The 18,945-nt window shown below is 40.3% G+C and overlaps 1 protein-coding gene across 2 annotated transcripts in view; it reads right to left on the bottom strand.

Moving 5' to 3' along the window:
• Positions 1–610: 610 nt before the first annotated feature.
• LOC114561980 (importin-13-like) overlaps positions 611–18,945 on the bottom strand; it is a 35,203-nt gene continuing 16,868 nt past the window's right edge. For both annotated transcript variants that reach the window (XM_028588166.1, XM_028588167.1), the window contains exons 6-23: positions 17,785–17,925; positions 17,184–17,325; positions 16,334–16,500; positions 15,945–16,065; positions 14,621–14,768; positions 14,285–14,466; positions 13,989–14,015; positions 13,247–13,381; positions 8,963–9,115; positions 7,882–7,962; positions 7,637–7,774; positions 6,813–6,909; positions 4,724–4,776; positions 3,015–3,081; positions 2,793–2,851; positions 2,530–2,619; positions 2,207–2,388; positions 611–2,093 (exon numbers count right to left, since the gene is read on the bottom strand). In XM_028588166.1, coding sequence (XP_028443967.1) covers positions 1,997–2,093; positions 2,207–2,388; positions 2,530–2,619; positions 2,793–2,851; positions 3,015–3,081; positions 4,724–4,776; positions 6,813–6,909; positions 7,637–7,774; positions 7,882–7,962; positions 8,963–9,115; positions 13,247–13,381; positions 13,989–14,015; positions 14,285–14,466; positions 14,621–14,768; positions 15,945–16,065; positions 16,334–16,500; positions 17,184–17,325; positions 17,785–17,925 — 2,080 coding nt within the window. In that variant the 3' untranslated portion in view covers positions 611–1,996. The remainder of the gene's footprint in view (positions 2,094–2,206; positions 2,389–2,529; positions 2,620–2,792; positions 2,852–3,014; positions 3,082–4,723; positions 4,777–6,812; positions 6,910–7,636; positions 7,775–7,881; positions 7,963–8,962; positions 9,116–13,246; positions 13,382–13,988; positions 14,016–14,284; positions 14,467–14,620; positions 14,769–15,944; positions 16,066–16,333; positions 16,501–17,183; positions 17,326–17,784; positions 17,926–18,945) is intronic.

Raw genomic sequence — 18,945 nt, 5'->3', positions numbered from 1 at the left:
GTTGTAAATGCTTAACAACTTTCTCAGAGATGTTACGTTTTGTTACTGAACTCTCTAATCCTTCTTGGTCATCTCCAAGGCAGTGACCCATATGGATGAAATTATTGAGTGGCTTGTTCACTAGCATTTTGTTAAGAGTAATAGTTGGTGTCAATAAACAGATAGATAGATGAGTCTGGTCAATGATTATCACTGGCTGGTCATTCCAGATGATAAGGAGGTTTAATAGATGGGTGCGATTGCCGGTGAGCAGCAGAGGTGAAATACTGGACGTGCCTGATCAGTTTTGTAAAAGAAAAGAGAAGCCTGAATAGGATTGGGCATCGAGAACCGATTCCTACTTGGAATCGTTTCAAAAATTACGATTCCAGTAGAATCTTTTCTTTATTGGAATCGTTTAGAGGATTTGGTTTCAAATCCGATCAACGCTTCCCAATTTAATATGGCGCTTGTTGCATTGCAGCCTTGGAGCACAGTAAGCAGCACTGGCTTTATTTTAGATTGAAAAAGCCTTGTCAAACTGCAAACCACCATTGAATCAGAATAAAACTTTTCTCTTATTTGTGAAAATAGGCATTTGACCCATTTCAACTCCACCCCTCAAAGAGTCAGTATCGATAAGAACCGGAATCGAAAGGAAGAATCGGAATTGGAATCAGAATTGTTAAAATCCAAACGATGCCCCAACCCTAAGCCTGAATGAGTGTGGTGTGACGCAATGGATGAGCACTTTGTTTAAAAGATAGGAGAAAGGTATGGGTGTGTACTGTAGGTCCAATATAAGTGCACTGAACAAGTGGAAAAAGATACATCTGTGCACACACAACCTCTCATACATACAGGTATGAACACACGCACGCATACACTCAAATACACAGAAGTGTTCAGCAATAACTGTTAATATGCACAACTTGATTAATATTTTTGCACGATTACAGTGACTAAGCAGTCCTTCGTCAGGATTATTCATCCCTCCAAACACTCAGTTCCCTTCTCAGTTTCCAGCTCGTGTCTCTTTCTCACTGCCAGCTACTATTAATTCCTTTCCCCACTCCAGCCTTCACAGTCCTGCTTTACCTAAGAGACCAATGCATAAATACCACTCTCTACAATCCGAGGAGACTGCAGTATGACTGGGTGGGAGTGTATGTACATGAGGTACAGCCCTGTACATGGAGGGCTGGGCAAGAGGGCAGACGGTTTATAGTCCAGTGATGTGGTTTTTGTCTCTTTCTCCACTTATAGCCCCCACAAGGCATATTTAACAACAACAACAAAAAAAAAAAAAAAAAAAAAAAAAAAAAAAAAAAAAAGGACAAATTCACAGAACATTTCAAGACCATTTGGCAAATGCAGAGACCACGGGCATGGTTGTGAGTAAATATTATTGTATTAATGTCATTTTTCCTGCAGAATCCCCTCCTGACATTGGTCCTTCTATTTTCCCATTAGCAGCAGCAGGACTGACGACCACCATCTTTCCATGTGTATACGTATACATTTATATAATTCATTTGATTTCATTTTTGAAAAATAATGTCAAGTAGCTACGTACGATACCACTACCATTTCATATGGATGCTAATCACCAGGAAACAATCTAGGAACCACAGGAAGATCTAGAAAGGCAGAACACGACAGAGATAGAAGGAGGCGAGAGGCAGCATGCTGGGAGGGCTGCTCAAAGCTCTTCCAAAGAAATAAGAGTAACAGTCCATCTAATAACAAAAAATTATAATTATAAGAGCAGAGAGGACAGCCTCCCTTCAAGCCACCAGGGATTTAATGTTTGTCCATTAATCTGATGGCAGGTCTGTGCTGGAATGGTTCCATGTCTTGTTCTGCTGGGGGTGGGGGGGGGGGGGGCAGGTTTATTATTACAATCATTTCATGATATCTTTGCTGATGGGGTTTGTGAGAACTGTTTCGTTGTAGCATCCAGCTGTTTGGTGCTGAGGGCAGAGGTCCAGTTGGGTGAGAGTTCAAGAGTAGAGTTTCAGTATTCAGCAGCATACTCTGTACCATGGAGCCCTCTGCACAGTAGTGTGAACTCCTTCACTATGTCCTTAACCCTCCTCTTGTTCACTCGTTCTCTGCACGACAGAGGAGGCAGTTAAGAAGGGACAAATACATACAATTACAAAGTATAACTATGGCCGACTGGATGGACTCGTTAAGCCTGTAAACAAATGCCGGGCAGTGTTACCTGAGTATCTGATGTGAGAAGTTGTCTTTCTGTTCAGTCGTGACCCGTGATGATGGGTACCCAGGAGGCTGCAGTGCCTCCTTCAACCACACAGCGAGCAGAGAGAAACAGTGCTTGTTCAGAGAGAAAAGCACTTCTGCAAACTGGTCCATCAGGCATCGAGATGCCCCGCCCCCGATGCCCTGGAGAGAGCGGGGAAGCAATTTGACAACAGGGACTTCCATTACAATAAGAGAGGAGGAAAAGTTGGGACTGCAGCATCAGTGAAATGATGAAGCCTTTACATGCTGTGACCTGTAAACGCTTAATGCGGTGCTTCTCACCTCCAGCACGGCCTGGATCAACAGTTTCCCGTCTTCCTGCACCACTCTGGCCACTGGAGGCACATCTGAGCAGCGGGGTAACAGTTCAGTCTAAGGCAGAAACACAGAGACAATCAGCACATTCAACGCTAAATGACTCATTTATAAACATGCTTATTCTTGCAGGGTTTAACACTGTGTGTGTGTGTGTGTGTGTGTGTGTGTGTGTGTGTGTGTGTGTGTGTGTGTGTGTGTGTGTGTGTGTGTGTGTGTGTTCTGCTCACAAAGAACAAGCACGTTGACTTGACTGTTGGCGCCTCGGGAAATTTGAGAGACAGAACTCCTGGAAGTGGGAGAGGAGGTCAGAAACATAAATAAACAACTGTAGTGACGGATGGTGTCTAATAGTTGCAGTCTGTACTGAGAGGCAAATCATTCTCACGAACTGTAGCAAAAAACACCCAGAACAGTGTGTGGGGGTGTGTGTAAACGATGTGCAAACTTACCACAGTGGAACACTGCTTTCACGTCAAGACTCTCAGACAAGAACAAATCGGGCTTCCGTTTGAGGGCCTAAGAGGCAGATAAAGGCATTAAACAGAGTATGTTTGTGATGGCTCGACCCAATCGGTACTGCTTCACCACTTTCCACTGCATAAGCTCCTTCAAAATTCTGCTATCAACAATACCCGCTCAGCCTGGTAGCCGGATCTGACAGCAACACAGGACTGGGAACAGATCTGCCTACCAGGCTATAGTACTCTCTCCATCTGTTTAGGAAAAACTATATCCAAACACATACAGAGATCCTCCATTGCAGAACTCAGCAGGTATAACAAACAAATTGCAAAAAATCAAACTTTGAAATCATTGGAAACTTAAGTCAAACTAAAGACAATGATGGTTACGTTTCTTGAAATCAATTGTATTTGAAACATTACTTTTCCTTGTTTTTGGTTGACTGGATTGAATATGCAACAGAAGTGTGTACGTAATTAACATGTGCAGATAAAGAGAAATAATCATCTTGTAATAATGAACTCATTCAGGATGGAGGAGAGGAGAGAGGGAGAGAGGGAAAGGGAGAGAGATGGAGGCCAGATCTATCCAAAGATAGAAAACAAAAGGAAGAAGAATGAAGACAAAAATATAAAACAGAAGAGCCATCAGCCAATTTTTCTGATCTGATTAATATTAGTTGAATATTAATTCACTCGGGCTTTGATTGGCTCTGGGCTGGAATGACTTCAGAGAACTGGGCTCAGAGACTAACCAGTCACCTGGGACCACAACCGCGATACTAATGACGTTACATCATCTTCCCAAGAAGAAAATATATTTCATGTAAGGCGCCGAGTGTGCTGATGTTTTTCCAAGGAGCGAATGTGCCCCGATGTTGACTTTACAGAAAAAAAAGGGAGAAGATTGAGTAAAAATGTAAGTGCTTAAAATAGTCAATCTTCATGCATAAAATATCTGCCTGCTGAGCAGTATACTAAATCAATATGATTATTCAAAGAAGGATGGGATGTCCCTCTGTGAGTCATGAGAATTGAATCTTAGGTTTATGAAATCTTTCCAAAACCTATTAAAAATATGCACCGTCATCTAGAAAAACAATACTTTTTTTAGCTAGTGAAAAGACTTTGGAAATATAAGGTCTTCATCTAACTGTGACAACATGTATAATAGTATTGCTAGAAATTGATATAATAATAATTGACACATCATGAGTCCATAACACCTTGCCACAGCAGTGGGATTTTTAGTGGCCATTCAAGATCTCTGCCAGTGTTATTTCCCATTGGTTAATTAACTGAACTGTATTAGTATTACAAGTAAGAATGATAAACATACAAGATAAGGCTTGGCTTGGTATCTATGCTTTGTATACTTTCATAAGCATATCTGACTGATTTAGGTGGTTTCTGCAGGTAAACTGAAAACCCTACATGCAGGTCTGAACCGTGTGTGGTGAGGTGACTGTTAGAATCAAAAGCATTTGAGGAGAGACAGGCGTCTCTTCTTCAAACATTCCCCTCACGTTTCATTCCACTGCCTCGTCTATGTGATGGGACACCTCAGGGCCCAGTAACAAAGAACAGAAAGAGGTAGAGAGGGAGGAGAGGACAGAGAAACAGGGAGAAATTAGAAAAAGAGAGAAAGAGAGAGAGAGAAAACCCAAAGTGAATGAAATAAGAAACCAAAAACACACCTGAGCTTGGAGTTGCATAAATGAATCAACAATATCAGGATGATCCCTGGGTCCTAAAATATAATAAAGATGAAACTTAACAAATCATAAGAGAATAAGAATAATATACAAACAGCAACTGAATAGATTCAACAGTCATGTGGAAATAAAAGAGAACTCAAAAATATTTCATTGAAATAATTCACACGTGAGTAAGGAACGAAGGGGAGAGGGGGGAGGGGGCATATGAAGCTTTGGCAGAGTCTTGGTAGAACAGACCAACCAAAAACAAAAAACAGGCAGAAGACAAAGACATGGGTCTGTTTGGAGAGAAAAAAAAAGGAAGAAGTAACGAGAGAAAAAGAACAAACCTAAAGAAACAAAAGTGGGTTTGGAGTGGGAACCCAGGAGGCACCTCTGTTACTGTTACAGTTTGGAGGAAAAGAGGCACCAAACCTGAATGAACCCCCTTTAACCTCCTTCCCACGAGGCACCGCTGGCATCGGGGTGGTCAAACAACAAGCAACACATTTCCTCTCAGACGGTGCCTCGGGGGAGGAGGACTCTGTAAAGGGTCCATTCACAGCTGGCCAATAAGATCCCCTTTGCTTCAAAGGTGAACCCATAGCCATCCGTATGAATCACACTCAAAGATCAGGATAGGTTCTGATATATCACTACCCCCCCCCCCTCCCCCTTTATGCTGGACACAGACTACAAGACTTTTTTTTTTTTTTTTTTTTTTTTTTTTTTTTTAAAGTATGGCACATTGCATATGATGCACAATTAAACACATTTCCTGTAGAAGCTTCTGGACTGAAGAGTCCACATCAAGATTCCTGACTTTCAAACATGGTTTTCTCCGATGGCTTAAGATTGATGTTGGAAGGACTCCAACAGCAAACTTGTAACGAAACAGAACAAACGTCTGTAGTAAGCGCCCAGCTTTAGCTGTTCCCAGACTCCAAACAAGTTTTCCTGCTTAATACCCCCCACACCCCCCCGCCTCCAGCCCTCATCCGCACACAACCCCTCGAGAGAATACAGGTTTTTTTATTTTTTCCAGAGGGCTGTGATGGAGAGCACGGCTACAATCCTAGCACAGCAGTGGCGGCAGCCCTATTGAGCTGGCCCCGCCCTGCTATATTATATGCCAGCCAACAGAATAAGCTAGTGGTCTCTGTGTTGTGACTGTATCCTGTACTGATACTGTCTCTACTTAAAGGCACCTGCTCAGAAAAGAAAGAGTTTAGAGGCAGGAGGAGAGGCAGCCATTACTTAACCAGTCAAAGCAGGAAAGGAGGAGAGGAAAGAAGGGACAACGCAAAGGGAGGGGGAGCGGCAGACAGAGCTGGTACAAGCCAGCTCACTCATGTCCATCTTATGTTGAGTGAAAATCAGAACCTAAGTCTGGCCACGGGGGTCACGCACATTAAGAAACTTCTGCTCAACATTGAACACTTTACAAAATGAAAGTCATTTTCATGCACCCCCCAACACTGAAACAGTAAATTCAAACAAATGGACTAAAAAAAAAAAAAAAAAAAAGCAAATATTAGGCTGATAAAAATAGAAAACATTGCAACGTGTTGATTACATAGGTTTAAAGCAAACCATAATAGTCTTACAATGACTGAAACAGTGGTCAGTGAAAACAGAAGCCTGCATCGATAAAATGATCATGTGAGACTTTGTTACTTCAACACATCAAGCAGACGGACCACTTTGTGATTCCATTTGCGTTAATGAGTAATCAGAGCAAACGTTTAAAGGTCGCCTGTGATAACAGCGTCCAGTGACCTGTAACCTTTTGTCAGACCGACAAAACGGTTATATTGTCTAGAAATGCAACAGCACGTCAGTCTTCACTTACAATTGTAGAAAGAAATGGGAGTATATCACCATAATATGCATTTTTAAACAATTTACAACTTACTTTTATTTTTACAAACGTCTTAACTTCACTTTTGTCCTATGCTATACCAAGATATGATTTTGAAACCTGCAAAATCAAATATGATCAGAAACATTCAGAAGGTCTACCGCTGACTTGAACAGAAACATTTGACAGTATGCACAGTCCCGCCCCCTGCTGGACCCCCTACTGTACCTTGCTGAAAGATGGACAGCGTTACCGAGGTAACTAGCTCAAACAGAGCCTTGATGGGTGGGAAGTGGTCTGTCTCGCTGGCAAAGATATGCACCATCTGAAATAGCAGGACTTCACATGAGGCACTTTAGGACTTTACTTGCACACAAGAAACCAGGTTATTGTAAGGAAAACTTGTAAGGATTTCTATACATACGCTGCCAAAACCTTTACTGTAAAACCTGTGTTAACTTACAGCGGATTAGTATCAGATATTTCTCCTACCTCTGCCTTTATTTTTTTAAATATGGCTAGTTTTGAGTATATTGGTGATTTATGATGCTGCATCCTTTTATCATTCTTTTTATTTTCCTTTTTTTTGTGGACTGACAGCACTGTGAGCAAACAAGCTCTGTAGTGAGAGCCCAGACTTTTTTTTGTGTGCAAATGTGTCTGAATTTTACAAATAAGATACTGTTCAGACTTTAGACTTTTTTTTTTTTTTTTTTGCATCATTTTCAGTTCCAGTTGGCTTTTGGATTGAATTAGTCTGAATGCAAAGATCCACCGCTTTGATCCACGTGTACAAGCAATTAGGTTTCTCCAGCAGAAATCTACCTGGGTCAGTTAATTTTATTTATGGAACTTATGACATAGGTAAAGTTTAGTTCATGTGGACAAACAAATGCTTGAGAGTTAAGTCATGAATACAGTTTTACTGTACCCTCATTAACCTTGGGCTCACTGGAGTGTAGCTGATTAGCTTGTACAAATCTCTCTGCACTTAAGTATTAAAAGGAAGAATACCAATGTGTGTTTGTAGGTGCACATGTATGAGTGTGTACCTGTCGTGTGAGGTCGAGGGCTGAGGCCTGGGGAATTGTACTGTACATCTGTCCAAGCATCTCACTGAGCTGAGACACCATGGGAGCAAAGTCATGGAGCAGAGTCTTCACTGACTTCTCAAAGATGGCGCACACCGCCTGAGGGAGAGCATCAGATCAGCTATACTGAAATGTCATATCTGATTATGTCAACTGATTTGAAAAAGAGTTCTGACAATAAGTGGCTGCACATGACGATGACTCACCTCTACAACCTGCGAGTCATTGAGCCACTTACTCAGTACAGTCTGTATGAGAGCAAACACTTGTTGCAAAACCACCACCACCTGAAAAATGCAAATCAACAAATTAGAACACTTTAAAAATTAATGAATAAAAAGTTATAAGCAAGCAGTAGCATTAGACATTAGCATTTTACACATGGGTGCATGGTCATCAGCAGAATTACTAATGACTATGGTTGAGTGACAGGTAGAGCTGGGCAATACATCGATATTATATCGATATCGTGATAGCAGACTATATATAGTCTTAGATTTTGGATATTGTAATGTGGCATAAGTGTTGTCTTTTCCTGGTTTTAAAGGCTGCATTACAGTAAAGTGATGTCATTTTCTGAACTTACCAGACTGTTGTAACTGTTCTATTATTTGCCTTTACCCACTTAGTCATTATATCCACATTACTGATGATTATTTATCAAAAATCTCATTGTGTAAATATTTTGTGAAAGCACCAATAGTCAACACTACAATATCGTTGCGGTATCGATATCGAGGTGTTTGGTCAAAAATATTGTGATATTTGATTTCTACATATCGCCCAGCTCTAGTGACAGGGCAAATGTTTCCTGTTGACAGCCCTGGCTACGGGCACCATGTGCCCCATTGCATTTCACGACTACCAAAAAAAAAACTATAAAATGACGGATCAGCACACAAATAAAGTGTGCTGGATTACAAAGCCTTAAGATTGAACATATGGCCAATATCTATCATCCATATATTCAGCCTGTTGCTGATATTTAATGTATTCAGAATCAGAAAGGGTTTTATTGCCAAGTACGTTTTTTAACACATACAAGGAATTTGTTTTGGTGTTGTTGGTGCACATCACACATTCACTAAATGGAATATTAAACAATATAAGTATAGGTATAAACAATATAAGTATATGTACACAGTATGTATTAAATTAAAAATATGGATAGAAATTAAAATTAAAATAAATAAATAAATAAGTAAGTAAAAAGCAAAGAGCAAACAGCATTCCTCCAACCACTCAACCCCACAGATGACAATAATGGTGGTGTGTGTGGTGACTGACTGGGTTTGGTCCAGGCGGAGGGGGGGCTGTTTTGACAGGTGGTGCTGAGCCGTCTGCTGACTCATCGTCCTGCTTGCTGATGTCGAGCGTAGTGAAGAGGTTGGACAGCAGCCCCAAGATGTGGATGATCGCTAATTTATTGGAGGGATTGGGCTGAAAGAAGAAAAAAAGACACAGATAATTGTATTTGGGAATTTCCTCCACAAACTAATCCCAACTCTGACTCTGGCTCAACTATCTCTGGCTCATTTAGAACATAGTGCCCGCCTTGAAAAAGAACTGCTAAAATATTTAGGCAAACAAATGAGCCTTAAAAGCAAGCTACTCCTGAACAGGATGAACAGTTTTGAAACTGGACGGATGGCGTGCCTACAACAGCTCAAAAATATGTTAAATTTGATGTTGATAAGTCACAATTTTGTCACTGGGTTTATCAACTACGCCAGTTACATTAAATACTTTATTTCTTTTAGTTGGTTATAGACAAAGTAAGCAGTTTTAAGACAGCTCACGTTTTTACAATTTGGGGCATTTGTCATTATATATTTTTTAGAGTAAACAACAGAGTAAATAATTATCATTACTTAATCAACAAATCGGTAGAGAAAACATATTTCATTTCACCAACAAAAAAAACATGTCAATAGGCAGGTATTTCAGCAATGTGACAGTAAGAAAGAAATCATTCTCATACCAGTTTTCTTACTGATACACATCAGAATATGCACACGCACGCCAGGTAAAATCATAAGCTGGGTTTTCACGAGCAGTGTTTAACCATTGCTCAGTCTCCATGGTGATGTAACAGAGCCAAAGACTACAAAGAGCATCCACATCTCTCATCTCGCTTTCATTCTACTACCTCCTCTCACAATGTTGCTGCTGTTACTGTACAGTCATCCTACAGCAAGAACAGTGCGTGCACACTATGCTTGAAGCCAAATCAGAGTGACTCCATCAGCGTTTGCAGTCAGCCCCGTCAGACATACAGTAATGGTCATTCACCCCTGATGTAATGTAACCTGAAGCTCTTCCCACTAGGTGCCACTATTTGTCCGGCTCCAGACCCAGCAGCTGATTTACTAGTCTGATGTCATGCCGATACATCAAAAAGCTAGACGGAAAACAATAAGAGAAGGAGGAAGTCGGAGAGGATGAATGTATGAGACAGTGTGTGACTGTGTGTGTGTTGTGTGAAGGGTGAGACAGGGACAGAGACAGACACGCAGAGAGAAGCTTCATCTAACCTGACATCTCTATACACCCCCACCCAAAGTCTTTACTGATTGCAGAAGGGATCAGAAGAAAATCTACTTTGTACCACATACAGTAGATATCAAACGGTTTATTTTGAGATAACATCAGCTCCACATTTGTACCATCCAGCGTGACAGTGAGACAGAAAATCCAGGCTCCATTAGAACTGACATTTAAATAATTGTGCATGACTGTGTGCATGCACATGTAAAAGAATGACCTACTAAGTAAGTGTGTGTAGGCATTTTAATTTTTTTTTCTGAGCTCAATTTGTCTTCTCTCTTGCTCTGGTGTATGCGTGTTTGTTTGCTCAAGTGAGAGAAAAAGTGTGTCTTTGCTACTTCCATGTGAGTCACTAGCCCATGGTGCAGGGTCAAATCCAATCTGGTCCCGCAGAGAAATGTTCCACTGCAGTGACACCACACAGAAACAATGCCTCTTCCTATTGGCCAGAGTCCAGCTGTTCCTGCTCTGTGTTTGTATGCGTGTGTGCTGTTTAGGGCTGGGACGGTTCGTCGAAGTAATCAACGTAATCAATTACGTAAATGCGTCGACACAAATAATTTGCTTCGACTTGTCACGCATAGAAATAAAAAAAAAACAACAAAAAACATAGCTGACTCCAGCAACAGCGCAAGTATGGATTCCGTGGTAGTCTGTAGACTTTGTAAAATGCATCACAGCAGCAAAACACTGTAAGTTCTGCTCACCTTTTTGTCCCTTTCCCTCCCAAGTAGAGTTTAGATTCTCTGCCCGAGCCCTAACTTGACCCACAGGCCGGGTCTGGCCAATATTTCATGCCACTATCCCAGGGGCCGGGCCGGTCCCTTGATCAAGCATTTGTGTTTTTTTAATCATTACTTTATTAGCTTAATTGGGTGGGGAGAAAGCTATGCCTCGCCAGCTTCTCCCGTAGCTCTGGGTATACGTCCTGCACTGACTTGAGTGTGAGGTAAACTGTGTTAAATGGTGTCTCCCCATCTGTAGCACTGTCTTCGATAATTGCGCAACCAGGCCAGATTGTTTCAGATATCTCACGAGTCCTTTATAACGTCAGTTATAACGGCCTATGTATTAAAAAATTGTCGGGTTAAAATCGGGCTCGGGCTCATAATTCCAGTTCATGTGTCGGGCTGGGGCAGGCTCAGAACACAACGTGCATGGGCTCGGGTAGGGTTGGGCTTGATTTTTTTGTGCCCGATCTAAGCTTTACTCCCAAGCATGTGCGATTATCAACATAGTCGGGGTGGTACGGTTCATGAAAAAACATCCGAACCGCTCGGTTCGGAGCGTGTGTGTGTTGCACGGTTTGTCAGTACACGGTTAATGTGCACTAACCACTTACTGTCTTAGTGCCCACTTTCGACACCTATGTTAAAACACTTACTGGAAATGACGAGGGGGATAAGCGTGATGAACGCAACACTTGGCAGCTGATTGGACGAACGCGTCACGTGGGTCTTGCTGCTCCGGAATTTCAAAACAGACTCTAATGGCGTCGCGTTCTGAATACGATGTCATATTTTACGAATATAGTTCACCGAAACGTGTTTCTGAAAACATTTTACAGTTGCTGAATCGGTCTGTTTTTTTGATCGACAAAGGTCAGTTTAAAAGATTTTCTGCGTCGTATATAGTCTGGTGTGTGGGAACTAGAGGGTGACAATTTTTCGGGACTCCCGCGGGTCACGTCATTCCCGCGGGAGTCCCGCGGTACGGGTGTCAATTTCACTGTCGGTAACGTGTTCGGGATGGATCAAGCAAATCAGAGATTAAATTAAGAAATGACGCTGCAATGCAGTGACTTACGTTTGTTGATGGGGAATACCGTGACCCGCGGGAGTCTCGATAAATTGTCACTACCTAACCCCCCCAGCAGTGAGAGACACACGGCTCTGTAGCGCTGCATTCACACAACAACATAAGCGCAGCAGAACAGAGGAGCTGCTCTCGCTCCCTTGGCCATTGGGGGGGGGCAGTCCTGTGATCGGGATGTGATGGGAGTATTTTCGTGGGATCAGGATGGGATGGGAGCGACAATTGATTCCCTTGTCACCCTCTAGTGGGAACATTTTGGATTTCGTGTTACCTATGATGACAGCGGAAATAAAACAATAGATAGAACTGCCATTGTGTGCATGTATTGTGCAACATGCATTCAATATGCTAATTTTAGCTATATATCATATGCTGAAGTATATTTCTGTGTTAAAGATTAAAAGAAAAAATAACAAGAACCGTACAGAACCGAAAACCGTGACCCGAAAACCGTGACCCGAAAACCGTGATACGAACCGAACCGTGGGTTTTGTGAACCGTACCACCCCTACAACATAGTGACACACAATGTGTTCCCAGTAGTAGTCCGCTGATTCGTTTTAATGCCCCGCTATGACTTAACATTAAGCATCATCAAAGGCTGTCAGTCTGCAGTGTTATTTTTTTGGTTTACCATCATCATGAGTGACCCAATCGAGTACTTAGACACTCTGCAACTTGCCTTACGTTGAATTTATTTGATACATCTGATTTCATATGTTGCTAAAATTGCACTTTTTTACTGTAAGGTAAAGGAAGAAGAGCGTGGATGTTAAACAAGAGCGCATTCATTATTTTACCTACTACTGTTAAAAAAAGCAAATACAGGCTACTCTTTTTGCACTTGCTCTGTTTATTTTAAGTTTTTATTTTTGTATTCCTCCTGAAAGTGACTTTATTTTGTGGTTGGATTGATAGCCTACATCTGGCTTCAGGTTGCACTACAAATTAATTTTACTTGAACAGTGCAGTGTTAAACTATTTTAATAAATAGAGATTTGAACCTTATTGAAATTTGTTTTGTGTAAATTGTTAATAATTGAGCAATGGGAAAATAATCGCTAATTGAAAAATTAATCGTTAGATTAATCGCAAAATTAATAGTTAGATTAGTCGACTAATCGAAAAAATAATCGCTAGATTAATTGTCTAAAAAATGATCGTTTAGGACAGCCCTAGTGCTGTTAACATGTTGGCCTGTGTACGTACCGTCTCATCCGCTAACTTCTCTAGTTGCTGAATGTAGGGGGTGATGAGAGAGTGAAGGTTCCTTAAGATCTCTTCCACAGGGAGAGCTGAGAGCAGGAAGCCGAGAGCCTGCATCAGCCACATACACTGACTCGTCTGCAAGAAAAGATGATCGCAGGTTTAGCTTCAGTTCAAGCAAGCGGTGAGCTTAAAGTCATTTTTCACAACACTTCTTCTTTAGACTACAGCTGAAAACATGTTACACAATTCGTTCACAGCGTTTCTTTTTTTAAAATTCCACCTGAGTAGAGCCCGACTGAAATCCTCAAATTTTTTTATATATATAAAATAAAAATCCAGAAATGCGTAACTTCAGATATTAAACTTAAAGTCCTTTTGAACAAAAAGACAACAACAACAAAAAAATCAGAGTGTTGCCAACAGGGACACTGTAGAGCGCCCTCTGGTGGACAAACTATGCAATGCCAACACTCATAACATGGTTAAAGGGTGTTTCGTCCATTTTTATTTAATTTTTTAATATTCAATTATCAGAATCATTTGTCATTATAAATGATTCTGATGAATGAATATTTAAAAGATAATAATAATAATATATTTTTATTTTTTTAAATCGGCCATTATAAATGCCGATACCGATAGTTTGGAAAATGCCTGATATCGGCCGATGATATCGGCCTACCGATATATCGGTCGGGCTCTACACTTGAGTGCAGAGACCAAAAAAGAAGCACACACTGACCTTGTGGATCTGCTTTATAAGCACCTCCTTGAGAGAAAAGAGAAAGTGATGGTTCTATTATTTTGAAAGCACAACAAAACTTACAAACAAAAGGTAACTCCAAAATAATGCAACTGAAGTGATTTCAAAGAGTAAATGTTATTTCTGGAAAGCAGGAACATCACAGAAGTCTGCAACACCTTAGCCGTTAAAGTAAAACAATACATCTAAATCAAATCGATTGTTATTGGTTCTCATACTTGGAACAACTGGGTGAAAAAAGCAAATAGCATATTAAAAAAGGGGTACACAGGTACCTGAGAGACAGCTACTATGTTGGTTGCGTAGGGTGGCAGGTCATATTTGCACTCCCTACAAATTTTCTTGAGTGTAGACACAGAAGATACAGAAAGGTCTGGGTTCCCCAAAGCCTGGAGCACCAAGGGCAAGACACTGCTGAGCATCACTGGGTGGTCTGCCAACCATTCAGCCAAAGCACCTAGTGGGAGATTAACAGTTCAGATACTGAATGAGAAACAACTGGACTTAAACAATCCCCATTTCTACCTGTGGTGTCTTTTGATTACAGTACATTTATTTGAACTTTTTCTGATTTGTGCTGAGAATGCTTTTAATCCACCCATGACTCTCACCTATAGTGAACATCACTGTGTCTGCTAGTTGGACGTTGTTGATGTTGATTCTGGGGATGAGTCCTATCAGGCCTGGGATGACGTCAGAGTAATTCACATCTATCGTCTCTGCTATGGACTGGAAGCCATATAGTAAGGCTTCTGTGTGCTGGAGGAGGAGAAGGACATCAGTGGGTTTTTTGATCACCAGTTGATAAATATGGAATTTCAGCAATGACAGAAAATGACAGAAAATAATTAATAATAATTAATTTAAAAAAACAATTACCATATAAAGTGAAAATAACCCAAAATCAACATTAAAAATAATCTAGGTTTATTTAACATCAGTATAATAATTAGGCCTGTAACAATTATTACATAATTGTCTCATGCAATTTATTGCTAACATTAGCTAAGGTCTTTAAACTCATGGTAATTGTTGATTTTGTTTAGATATGCCATATTGTAATTATATAAGTGATTATTGGTCGGACTAGATTTTTGTATTACTATTTCAATTGTTTGTTGTTGACATTATACACGTTCATGACAACAAAAATGACAAGGGGGGGATACAGTTAAAAAAAAATGTTTTATGATAATAAAGAGGCGTGGTTTACTTAGTGTTAATTTCGTCAGACGAGACTAAATATGTTCATCAACGACCTTTTTTATCATGACTAAGACGAGACAATGAAGAGACTGCACCAATGTCCAAAAATGTTGACTAAGACGAGAGTAAAATGTTTTGCATAAAATAAAAACTAATCTCTCTTCATTTTCGTCTGCAATCGTCTTTACTTTTTCATCATGAGATAGAATATTCAGCTGTTACGCCTTCAAAATATATAAATATATATCATGTTTGACTGAAATCTTTATCGGAAATAAAATGGTTATCAGAAATAATCTCAGAAATAATTTGTTATTTTAAAAAAAGTAATTTAGAAATGACATTTAGACAAGAAATTAAAAATAGGTGACAAAATTAACACTAGGTTTACTTTATATGCTGTGTATTTGTGTTACTACATTATGTGGGTCATATAACAGTGATATATAACAAAAGATTTATTCTGGAATTCATTCAAAACTTCAATTTGTTAAAAAATAAATAATTACATTGTTAATCGCAATTATTTCTGAATTAAATAATTGTACAGCAAAAATTGAAATTTGTTACAGCTCTAATAATAATGTTAAAAATAGAAAACAAAGTAGTGATCTTCAATGGTTTATCAAATGGTAGGACACATTTTCAGTACTGGCTTCCGTGCAACACTCGAAGAAACAGAGAATATTTCACATTTCTTCTTTGCTCGTCTGTGTTTGTCTCACCCACCTGCCATGATGTGGGCTGCTCTGTGTTAGTCAACAGTCTCCCCAGTTTATCATACAGGTTACTCAGCAGCTCTGCTCCCAGCATCTCATACACGTACATGAGTGTGTCGGAGATATCCACTCTGAAGGACAGACATGCACAAACAGTCATTTTAGGAGCATGCACCCTTAGAACATAATCTGTTAACACACTGTATTTGCCAGACAGTTTTTGCCCTCTCAGCTGCCAGTCCAGTGAGAGTCTATTAGAGCAAAACACACTCATATGCTGACCAATCATCCTGTCAGCGAGTCATTTCTAAAACACTTGCAAACAACAGTGTGCAGCGGAAAAACTCATGTACAAAAACACAGGGACAAGGTCAGGTATATAAATGTGCACATACACACCTGTAAATCCTGAATTGCTCTTTCTCATCGGAGGACCAGGATGCATACTCCTCGTCAGAGGGGAACTGGGCTTTGTGTAGCAGAACATCCACCAGCTGGAAATATACTGGCCTGTAGACCTGCAGATACACTGCCTTTTTATCCGACTCAAATGACATGATTTCATCCTGAGGATGGAGTAAAGAGAAAAATAAATTATTATTATTATTATTATAGAAACATTATTTCTGCACTTTGCAGACCAAAAACATCGGTTACGACTCATACAGGCTATTACCAAGTGAATTTCGCATTTTACAGTATTTGTAATTAATTTTTCGCTAAGAAAACGACCGATCATCTAAGATGTAACATTGTCTGCCTGCTCAAACTTATGTTGAATAAGGTAGAAGAGAATAATGCTAATGTCTTTAGACAAGCTGCCATATTGTATTATTTGAAAACTGTAGACAAAGACCAGTGAGTAGCATATTCATTCAATGTGCAGGGAGAAATGTTTTTCTAAAGATGACGGTTTCAAGCCAGTGCCTATCGAGCCTGACTACAAAGTGCAAAGCTTATTATGTGGATGGGTTTTACGTGCCTAGTAAAGATGAGGCGAGAGAAAAAGTGGGTAAATCAAGCCAGTAGGAGAATATACAGTCCTATTTATTTCTTAAACTACCACAGCAGGTTTTAAAATGAACTTTTTCGTTCACCAGCCAAATGGCTAGCGAATGTTGAAATGTTACCAGCCACTCAGTAGATTACCATTGTTTTTGTGGCTGGTGACTGAAGCAAATCTACCAGACAGAACCCTGACAGCAACACTTTAACATTACGGGATGGATGGGATTTTAACATTCCTTACTTGTAGTGTATACCAGAAGGTGAGTGTGAGCGAGCTGGTGGTCTCATTGACCGGGTAGTGGCCGGGGATGCCTGTACAAAACATGATTATGTTGACCAAAGCCAGGAAGCTCTGCCAGTGATCCACCTGATCCAACAGAGTCCTAGAGAGGGACGTGGGTGGAGGGGGAGAAAGAAAGAGAAAACGTAAACTAGCACCTTTCTCTCTCTGTGTCATTCAATCAGTAGACACAGCAACACATGAAAACAAGACATGGGACACAATATGGCATGACTTGTTTCAATGCAAATTAAAGTTAAGAAACCGGTTTCTCTCATATAGCTGGCTATTTTGTTGAGCTTATATACAAAAACGGAACAACATTTGTATCATTATATTACCATACTAAGACTGAATAATAATTGAGTCGTGTATGGAAATCATTTTGGACAAGATGAATGATGATGATAAATGTACTAAATTATCTTTACATTGTTACAGGCCTACTGAAAACACACACACACACACACACACACACACACACACACACACACACACACACACACACACACACACACACACACACACACACACACACACACACACACACACACACACACACCTGGAGTGGTTTTCTCCCAGTGTAACAGCGATACGGCAGATACCATGGCAGGTCTCCATGTCTCCATTCTGAACCGCCTCTCTGAGCTGCTCCTGGAGGGCCAGCACTTGAGGAACCAGTTTTAGCAAAGTGTTCACATATCTATAACCCATGGACACACACAGACAAAGAAAGACCAGAATTGACAGTTAGTCTGTTAGAAGTTCAGTTCATTTAAAGAAAACAAGTAAGAAAAAAAAAAAAAAAAAAAAAAAAAAAAAAGCATTGCACACAGTGCTGTACAAGTGAGAAGAACATAGCATGCAGAGCCAGGGAGCATCCACTGGTGAATGTCAAACTGACTCACACCGCTAACAGCTAGGTTGATGTATTTATTGCTCCGTCTCAAGACAAGTGTTTATTTCAAATCATATATCAGTCCAAGTCAGTCCAACCTCTGATCCAGCACACCCACCCTAAAAAACCCACACATCTACCAGGGAACCAGAAAATCTATTCAAAGCTCCAGCTCAGAGCTTCGCTGCTGTCAGTTATTATTCTGTCTTCTTCCTGTGGTCTCAGCCGTCAATATTTCCCTCACTCCGGCTAAAACACACGCATGTGCTGACACACACACAAACCTACATAGACACATTGGTACACACACTCCTCAACATAGGCTCAAATCTACTCTTGTGACAACATCAGACAACATCCTCCTGTCATCCTTAATGATAGCAAGTGAAGGGGTGACATTTTGAGATGAAGGGCGTTGCGTGTATGTGCGCCTGAATGTCACGGAGGAGATTATGTGCTTATGTGTATGCTATAAATGTAAACCATATTATATGTGTGTCAGTCTCAGAGGGGTTTTGTGGTATGCAGGCGGGCGGTGCTTCATCTTTCATGAGAACGTCAATAAGGACCTGGGTCAGAGTCAATGAATATTCGTCAATGACACAGCAAGGTTTTGAAAAGAAACAAATCAGGCTGAAAAAAACCACTGTAACTCACAGTTTCTCTGATGATCTAATGTAGGGCTTTTGGCATTTTTGCTTAATAAATTAACAATTATACAATAAACAAAACTGATGTTGATTCCTTTGCTGTCCATCGAATGATCAATTGTTTTGGCATTAGTGAATTACCTTATAGAACAGTACTAGTCAAGAAAAATAGTGG

This window comes from Perca flavescens, chromosome 9 (assembly GCF_004354835.1).
Source record: "Perca flavescens isolate YP-PL-M2 chromosome 9, PFLA_1.0, whole genome shotgun sequence".
In the NCBI taxonomy this organism is placed as follows: Eukaryota; Metazoa; Chordata; class Actinopteri; order Perciformes; family Percidae; genus Perca; species Perca flavescens.
This window is presented reverse-complemented; position numbering and strand designations above follow the sequence as displayed.